This window comes from Haliotis asinina, chromosome 16 (genome assembly GCF_037392515.1).
Source record: "Haliotis asinina isolate JCU_RB_2024 chromosome 16, JCU_Hal_asi_v2, whole genome shotgun sequence".
In the NCBI taxonomy this organism is placed as follows: domain Eukaryota; kingdom Metazoa; phylum Mollusca; class Gastropoda; order Lepetellida; family Haliotidae; genus Haliotis; species Haliotis asinina.
Genome location: NC_090295.1, coordinates 21,473,881 through 21,483,299, shown reverse-complemented (window position 1 = coordinate 21,483,299; position 9,419 = coordinate 21,473,881). Strand labels below are relative to the sequence as shown.

General features: G+C 41.9%; 1 protein-coding gene across 1 annotated transcript; it reads left to right on the top strand.

Annotated features, from left to right (window-relative positions):
- The first annotated feature begins 6,182 nt into the window (after positions 1 to 6,182).
- On the top strand, positions 6,183 to 9,217 carry LOC137268259 (uncharacterized). Its single transcript, XM_067802801.1, has 3 exons — positions 6,183 to 6,399; positions 7,073 to 7,445; positions 7,778 to 9,217. Exons 1-3 carry the CDS (start codon positions 6,229 to 6,231, stop codon positions 7,867 to 7,869), a joined length of 636 nt encoding a protein of 211 aa, XP_067658902.1. The 5' UTR covers positions 6,183 to 6,228; the 3' UTR covers positions 7,870 to 9,217.
- Positions 9,218 to 9,419: the final 202 nt, after the last annotated feature.

The window sequence follows — 9,419 nt, the reverse complement described above, 5'->3', positions numbered from 1 at the left end:
TGCAATACAACACACAACGAAGTCCGCAAAACTCCTTTCAACAATCATGACGCTGTTGGGAGTTTGTGCAATACGCGCCAGCACTTCCGGTTATCCCGGCCCTGACTACTGCGCATTGATTGACTCCTGCGCATTATTTGTGCGCAGTGGTGATCCCAAGGGAAACATGGAGGACACTATCGGAATCATTCCTTTCAGAATTACTCTTGTTATTCGTAATTCTGTCTGTTACCGATTGTATTCTTCGGTCAGGTAACGGGCGATTATTTTTTACTCTTTTCTTAGGACGGGGCAGCATTGTCTTTTATCACCTAGCTACCAAAATCAGAAGTTTAAAATTAAATGAAAAAAAAAAGAAAAAAAAAGAAAAACAAAAGAAACGGACGAAATCTTGACTGTAACTTTAGTTTGCATGTTCACGACTATGCTTGTCGTCAGAAGTGACTAACAGGATCGGGTGGCCAGACTCGCTGACTTGGTGGACATATGCCATCAGTTCCCATTGCGCAGATCGATCGATGTTGTTGATCACTGGATTGTCTGTTCCAGACTCGATTATTTACAGACCTCTGCCTTATAGCTGGAATATTGCTGAGTGCGGCGTTAAACTCAACTCACTCACTCACTCACTGTTCACAAGCTGTTATGGGATTTTAAAAGAAGTACAAACCTGTTGGAAAAAACCCGAACATATACTGAACAGCAAATGAAACGCAATTTTCGAAAAAATGAGATCTCATAACAGTCAGCGTCATGTCTTACAAAATATTTGCGTTTCGTTTACTGTTCAGCATGTTTTGTTGGGTTCATTTATTTAGGAAGTAAACATAATATACAGCAAAAATCTCTCTCTATATATAAGTGGATTAATAAATGAAAAACAGAGAAATATGAATAATACCCAGTGCTATATCCTTCTTATGAATTTTCACTTGTCTCATGACTTCGTCTTTCACCTCAGCTCTGACACAGGCAGGAATGCACTAAAGGAACAGTCGGTGGTCGTGAGATCGAGTCAGAGGAAATACTATTTTGGGGCAGGCGGCCAAACTGCAGTCGGTCGGGCGATGAGAACCACAGATAGAAAAAATGTTGCCCTGATATCGAAAATATACTGAGGGGAAAAATAAGTGATCACATGAAAGAACAGGTCTTCCTTTATTTTTCCAAGGTTTCTTCAAAAGCTTTGTATTGCATTACCTGTAAACAAACCTGCACCAAATTAAGGGAACACTTGTGTTTTCACGTGTTCCCTTATTTTTTACCCTCAGTTTATCAATTATATTTAAAGCAACTCAGTTTGATAAGTGTATATGACATAAAGGTCACTCAGCCAAAATCATTCTTCCGTTAAATTCAGTTTGTAAACTGTTATAACCTGTGTCTTGAGTGTAGATGGCATAACTAACTTGCTCCCAATGGAGACAAAAGTGTGACGACAATGTGTGACGTAGTGCACATTGTGATGCAATTTCATTGAGCGGTACCTAATATGCAGTGGTCACTTTTGCATGATGATATCAATTTGATATTTCATGGAGTGAAAAAGCCTATCTAATATTTTGCACCTAAATTTGATTTGTTATTCTACCGTTGCGTTGAAAAATGCCCGGTTCTGGCTAGTTCATTAAGCCTCATGTTTAATGTATTGAACACGAATATTTATGAATATTCACAAAATATTTTTATGCACAGAAATATTTTAAAAGTAATCAGAAAAATGTATGTAATTGGATGCAAATGGAGGCGATGGTACCCGCTTTAAAACATAGTGTTTAAACGTATGTTATATTTGGGATTATATTTTCTCAAAACCCATTGTTCTGTTTTCAGTTGTCCCAAAGTGTCATCTTTCTTTGTCAGGGCGTTGTGGGTATCTTAGTGGGTAAAGCGTTCGGTCGTCACGCCGACGACACGGGTTCGATTCCCCACATGGGCACAAGGTGTAAAGCCGTTTCTGGTGTCCCCTGTCGTGATATCATGAATATTGCTAAAATCTGTGTGAAATAAACTCACTCACTCATTCACTCTTTACTGGTTTCAAACCGGAGTGCGAAACCATATCTACCGGGCGTCCTCGTAAATCTCCAACAAAGCAAGTGGGTTGACCTTTACACACTGAAACACAGCATGGCATTAATAATCGTACAAAGTTACCAATGCTCAAACGAACTTAATAAAATATTCTAGTGCCGACACCAGTCCGAGTTTAAACATCACCTTAAGCGGTTGTCGTTACTCTTAGCAATCTAATTTCTTAAAATATTCTTAGAACCACAGTAACGCCAGGCTGTTAAAATACTAACAACGGGACTTTTTTTCTCCATTCCGAGCTGCCCCACACGCTCATTTTTGAAATACACAAAAACTTATCTAATCGGAATAAAAGAGCTTCCACTTTAAACATTATTACTCCTTTGTTGAATTGTGGTGCTACAGCAACCGTTAGCTGTTAGGTATCTGTTAACACTAGCATTGCGTAAATCGATGCTGATGATGTTGATCACTGGATTGTCTGGTCCAGGCTCGAATATTTACAGACCGCAGCCATAAAGCTGGGATATTGCTGAACGCGGCTTAAAATAAAACTCACTCACTCATGTTAAAACCTTCTCTTGTTCGGAGATATTTCACTGTTATTTGACGACGGCTGCTTCTAGCAGCATTATCGACGGCCATATTGCCTACTGTGATATCAGTTATATATATATATCACGTTTTGTCTACCTTTTCTATATTTCCTTATCATACTTTTTGAACAATAAACAGTTTTCACGTTATTGTCTACATGTTTTATGCTCGGGATCCAAGCCGAAAGGGACCCGTGGAGGTCCCGGGGTAGAATAGGCCTTCAGCAACCCATACTTGCCATAAACACCGACTATGCTTGTTGTAAGAGGCGACTAACGAGATCGGGTGGTCGGGCTTGCTGACTTGGTTGACACAAATCATCGGTTTCCAATTTCGCAGATCGAAGCTCATGCAGTCGCTGGATTGTCTGCTCCATACTCGATTTTTTATCGACCGTCGCCATATAGCTGGAATATAGCTGAGTGCAGCGTAAAACTAAACTAAACTCCCTCACTCACTCACTCACTCCGAACCGAAGACGTTGACGTTGATTTCAAGTTTGCCGAACATGGAGTAATTGAGAAGTTGAGGTGTGGGTTCGCTCATGCGCGCGTGTGTGTGTGTATGTGTCTCTGCACGCATTAGTACTAGTCCCTACTCATGTGGGTTTCATTGTGACGTATTTTATCACGGCTCCATGCTCTGACACAGTGTGCTGACCCCTTGTCCTGCCTTTGCCCTTAACTTGAAGAGACGTGTTCGACGTGTGCTGAATATGTCGTACTGCTACTTTTTATTAAAACAATTAAAGGCTCAATACCAGAAAAATTATCTTCGTGATATCAATTATATCCTTTGTTGTTGAATAGCGTCCAAAGGCAACAACGTATGTAATCCATCCTCTACTTTTATATCTTCATATTGAGATAAATACATTTGGGGTGGTTGTTTCTTTGTCTAATGCCAAACTCTGCGAGCAAATAAGTACGCTTGTCCTTCAAAACAACATACTTTTGTTGGTTTTCTTTCTCTTTGTCCAAATCGAAATTGTTTCAAAGGTTTCTCAGATGCAAATATAAAATATTTTCCACGTTGAAAATGAACTACCATGAAACATGGGGCGGTGACGTAGCCTAGTGGTTAAAGTGTTCGCTCCTCACGCCAAAGACCCGGGTTCGATTCCCCACATAGGTACAATGTGTGAAGCCCATTTCAGGTGTCCCCACCGTGATGTTTCACTGAGTGCAGCGTAAAACTAAACTCACTCAGGCACTCACTCGCATAGCACAAGGATCTGAGTAGTTAAGCAAGAAAGGAATGTAATTGCTTCTATGGTAATAACATAACAAAAATTCTTTCCTTCTTCGAAACGAAGAGGAGTGTCCTGAATCATATGTCAATAGGATACGTATGATAATATTTACACAGCGTAGTGAGTGCCGGTAGATATTTCCAAACCATTGCATATTTTATTTTTTCCGGTGGAGTGTTTTAATACTAAGGGCGTTTCGAGTGTTTCGACCTCCGACACTGAGCGGTAGCGCAGACGCACCAGGCCCAGGGAACTAGACTGTAATGCGTACCAGTTCAAAGATGAGGCCACATTTTAGACATGCTACTTTTGGACCTTATATTTGTTTGTTGGTTCTTTAACGTTGTGCTCAGCAATATTCCAGCTATATGGTCTCTGTAAATTATCGACTCTGGACCAGATAATCCAGTGGCTGCAGAGCAACGATCCATGTGGCTGGGATCTGGTGACGTGTCAACGAAGACAGCCGATCCTGTTAGTCGCCTCTTACAACAAGCATCGGTTGAAGACCAATTCCAACCCGGATCTTTCATGGTACTTGAGCGTAATTATGTGATTAGTCTTATCACGCGGTAGGTCAGTCCCGGACCAGTCCTCCACGGGATACTCGGTATGTACCGGGTAGATCAGACAAGGATCTCGATTTTCATTTGAAAGAGACTTGAACGCATCACTGAAAATATCCCACTTCACTATAAATTCTTTGTCCCGCGGCGATACGCTTGCATGGCGACAAAGAACAATTGACCTGCTGTTATTTGTTTTGCTGTGCGAATACTATGCCACAAGTCCCTTACCTAGAAACACGGATGCTGCTATTACAATAACATGCGATGATGGTGAGATCGACTTTCTCAGAATACACTCAAACTCAGTGCGGCCGACAAATCTCCGTCACGTTTCTTCCGGTGCGTTAGCTATTTGTTCCCTGTGAAATATACACACAAAGAGGATGGGTAACTCCTGAGCAAATGAATGTGGAAACGTATTTGGATTCCACAAATTTCGCGAATAGTTCCTGATATAAAGTTATGTATTAACTTACTTAAAATGTAGGAGGCCTAAAGTATGAAATACACCTCATGTCTCAGAACCACCTGTGTGGACTAGCGGACAATTCTTCCCGAAAAATGAATGAATTTGGTTTTATGCCGCTTTTAGCAATACTCCAGAAATATCAAAGCTGGGACACCAGAAATGGGACACCACGTGGAGAATCGAACCCGGATCTTACGTATGACGAGCGAACGTTTTAACCACTTAGGTACCCCATCGCCTGAAGGGCGGATGGTTGATGGCTCGATCTCCGACCGTTTCATACGAAATGGTGATTTTTGTTACCCTGCCTGGTACTTGGTATTCAGAGTATAAAACAAGTTCAGGTTGGCTTGGAGGATGTAGACTGCGCACGAGTAGAAAGTTCATGGGGAACACGACTGTTCGGTGTGACGATCGAACCACTAGAGTACCCCGCCACCCCTATTCACTCACCATAAGTAATCTGCGCATTAAACCCCAACTTACGGGATTTTCATAAGTGTACGTTAAATGCACGTTCTTCGATTAAACGATAAAGTAACATCGGTGATATTTGCATGTCTTGATTCATAGAAGGCTATAGCATATCGGGGCGGTGGGGTAGCCTAGTGGGTAAAGCGTTCGCTCGTCGCGCCGAAGACCCGTTTCGATTCCCCACATGAGTACAATGTGTGAGGCCCATTTTCTGGTGTCCCCCGCCGTGATATCTCTGGAATATTGCTAAAAGTGGCGTAAAACCAAAGTCACTCACTCACTCACTATAGCATATAGGTGTGTCTAATCGTGCGTGTGTGCGTGCGTGCGTGCGTGTGCTTTCACTGCAAGAGGAGGGGGGATATATACGTCGCAAATACTTTACGATTTTTTTTTTTATATTTCATCCTGTCGAAAACAAAGGCTATGTATGAGCTGTGATTGCCAGAACAAATACATTATTTCGTGATGTTTTACCTTGTCCATTTTATTTTGTTAATTCATTTGTAAACTGTCCATTCTCTACACAGTATATAGTGTATTTACAAAAGAAAAGGCAAGAGGGGCTTTAAGTCAAGTTCTTTCATGATATCAGCATATTTCGCAATCACCCGATTTATCCGGTAATTGACCGCAAACAGGATTTACTTCCAAAATAGGCTCGAAACTTGTCGCGGTCATCGGATATTAAGCATAATATGTTGAAATTTGAAACCAAAATATACTTACTCACCCCGGTCTATTGTGTGCCATGGGTATATATAAGCCTAATGGACAGGATCTACCCAAGTAATACCGAGAAGTTTCTGTCGTATCACTAACATCTCCTTGATATGGGTGTTGTACCTCTAGTAATACTGTTGGTTATCGCTGGTCAGGTGGAAGTCATCCGTTGCCATGGTTACATGTTTGAACCCCCTGCACGTTCTAGTATGTGGCGGCAAAACATCACCGGAGCCGTCGTCAACAACAACGACAACGGCTTGTTTTGCGGTGGGTTTGGGGTAAGTTGTGTTTCTTTAGATTGTCGTCTAGTGGATATGTCTGCCTGTAGAGAAGAAGGTCAATGGTTCGATCCGCAAGTCGCATCATGCAAATGGTGAGCCAGTCAGTTCCGGAAATCTGTTTTATCCTGGAACTTTGGGTGTACAGTCACTGGTCACGGTTGATCCGTTCTACACTGGACAAATATGAGATTCCGACAGGAAGAATTAATCTTTCACCTGTTTCCATTTCCAGATTACCACTGGCTGATTTTGTGCCATGAAGGTATGGAAATTGGCATGACACATAACTTTCTACAAATGGATTGTTTTTATCAGAACTGATCACCGAGTACTTATTGCGACTTGCCTGGATCATAATTTTCCGTAATTTCTTGGCGCTAAACACTCGATACGTTTCGCACTATAGGCAGTGACGTCGTAGATATCAACATTTGCGTCCCTTTGAAACATCAGGAACCTGTAGTTGGGGGCTCGAATCCCATATTCCCTCTGATCCTGTTTATAAGGTTTAACAGCCGTGATATAACGTTGACACACATCCCCACCCCCACCCCACCCCCACCCTCTCTCTCTCACACACACAACACCCCTCTCCACCCCATCCCCCACGCCCTGTTTTTATTAATAAAATACACCTGTAAAAGTATCTGACCTTTGCCATGTGTTCCAGGTACTGTGGAGCGTGAACAACGGCAGATGCGGGGTTTGTGGGGATCGATGGGACAGTCTTCCACGCGATAACGAGGCCGGTGGCAAGTTCGCCAAGGGAATAATCGGACGCCATTACACCGCCGGAAGTAGCGTCACAGTAAAGATTAACCTGACAGCCAACCACAAAGGCTACTTCGAGTTCCGGTTGTGTGAAAACAATGACGTCACCAGGGCAGCCAGCCATGAATGCTTCGACCAACATATACTAAAGATGGCGGACGGAAGAACAAGATATGACCTTACCACGGGTACCGGTGTGAAGGTCGTCCAGGTGTCACTTCCGGTTGGGGTCAGATGTCAACAGTGCATACTGCAGTGGAAGTATAATACAGGTAAAAGATTATTTGCCTCCTTGCAGATTTGTGTGTTATTAAGTAATTAAATTATTTAAATTTGTCCAAAATTTGCATGCTTATAGTCTACTTCAAAGAAATTGATGGCAACACGTTTCTTTTTAAATGTCTTCTCGTCCTTGAAGTCTCTTTCCGTCTCCTGACAGAACAGTACAACCAGAACATTCTTCGATATGCAATAATTATTTCACTGTGCATCATCTTCAAGGTCGCACTTTCGGTTGCGATTACAAGTCAAAGGTATTTTGATATTGTGCAGACTTTCTTTGTTTTTAGCATCAAATTTCACGTAACTTCTTTTTCCTGACCAGGTAACTTTTGGGGGTGCGATGCCGCTGGGTGTGGCCTGGGTCGGGGCAGACAGGAACAGTATTACAACTGCGCCGACATTGCCATCCAATAGTGGCTTTCTGTAACAACACTGGGACAATCTGGAATACATCAACCTCGTGCAGTGACAATCTGTAGTATTTACCAACATCTAATAGTGACTCTATATAGTGTATATCAATATCGAATAGTGACTCTATATAGTGTATATCAATATCGAATAGTGACTCTATATAGTGTATATCAACATCGAATGGTATCAACCCCATATATCGTATAGCGACCGTTTGTATATACAAACATCAAATAATGACACTCTGTAGTGTATATCAACATCGAATGGTATCAACCCCATATATCGTATAGCGACCGTTTGTATATATAAACATCAAATAATGACACTCTGTAGTGTATATCAACATCGAATGGTATCAACCCCATATATCGTATAGCGACCGTTTGTATATACAAACATCAAATAATGACACTCTGTAGTGTATATCAACATCGAATAGTGACTATGTGTTATATCAACATGCTATAGCTACCACAGTGTGTGTATGAACATCGTGTATTCTGGAAAATGTCAACAATGGACAGAGTGGGTGAATGCGTGAGTGAGTGAGTGAGTTTGGTAAAATGTCCCTTTATACAGTATTGTATATTTTATCACAGCGTGACAGTTTATAATTAATGTTGGAGAATACCCCCGAAGTGGTGCAGCCTGGTTCCCGGGTTCTGCAGCGCCTGCGCTAACACTCAGTGTCGGATAGCCAGTCTGGAAGTGATGCAGATCTCGGACCGTTTTGGTTGAGACAATCTGTAGTTGCAATTGGTTGGTTGGCTGGTTGATTGGTTGTTGGGCGCTATATGGCTGTGGTCTGTAAATAATCAGGTCTGCACCAGATAATCCAGTGGCCAACAGCACGGCCATGGATCTACTCAAATGGATTACGTGACATGAGTGAACCACGTCAGCGAGCCCGAGTGAGTCGACTTTACTACAAACATGGGTTGGTAAAGGCCAATTCTAACCCGGATCTTCACGGGTCAACAATGTGTAGAGTCTATCTGGGATATCTGTCAATATCGTACACCCACAACAACATCGTATGAGTATGAGTGAGTGAGTTTTACGACAACACCTCTTTTAACAGCATTTGCGTTAAGCATGTCACTGTGATATGGTAGGACATCCCTAAGTGATACAGATCTAACAGGTTTACTGTTTGGTGAAAGTATTATATAGTGGCCAGCTGATATAAATCTTATGCATCATAGTGACTACCTGGGATATTTACCCACCAAAGTGATAAGTATGTGTGTTGTACCCAAGCTAAAGCTGAAGTGTCATATCGCAAAACATCCTCCGTAATCAGTTGTCGTAACAATTCTCATCAATTAAAACATTGTCCCACAAATGGCTCCGTCTTGTATATTGCATGCATGAAAAGATTAACAGTAAAATCTATATTAAATGTCTGGTTGTGTATTTAAACACTCCAAAACGAGTCTCATTGACACTGACTCTCACTGAGGGATGGTGGGTCAGAGCGTTCGCTCGTCATGCCCAACCGGAAGTCCTTTTTCGGTGTCCTACCGTGATATTCCTTGAATATTGCT

Coding starts and splice junctions, on each gene's coding strand:
- LOC137268259 (XM_067802801.1), top strand. CDS start 6,229: ATGGGTGTTGTACCTCTAGTAATACTGTTGGTTATCGCTGGTCAGGTG. Junction 6,400..7,072: donor TGTTTTGCGGTGGGTTTGGG/GTAAGTTGTGTT, acceptor CATGTGTTCCAG/GTACTGTGGAGCGTGAACAA. Junction 7,446..7,777: donor GCAGTGGAAGTATAATACAG/GTAAAAGATTAT, acceptor TTTCCTGACCAG/GTAACTTTTGGGGGTGCGAT.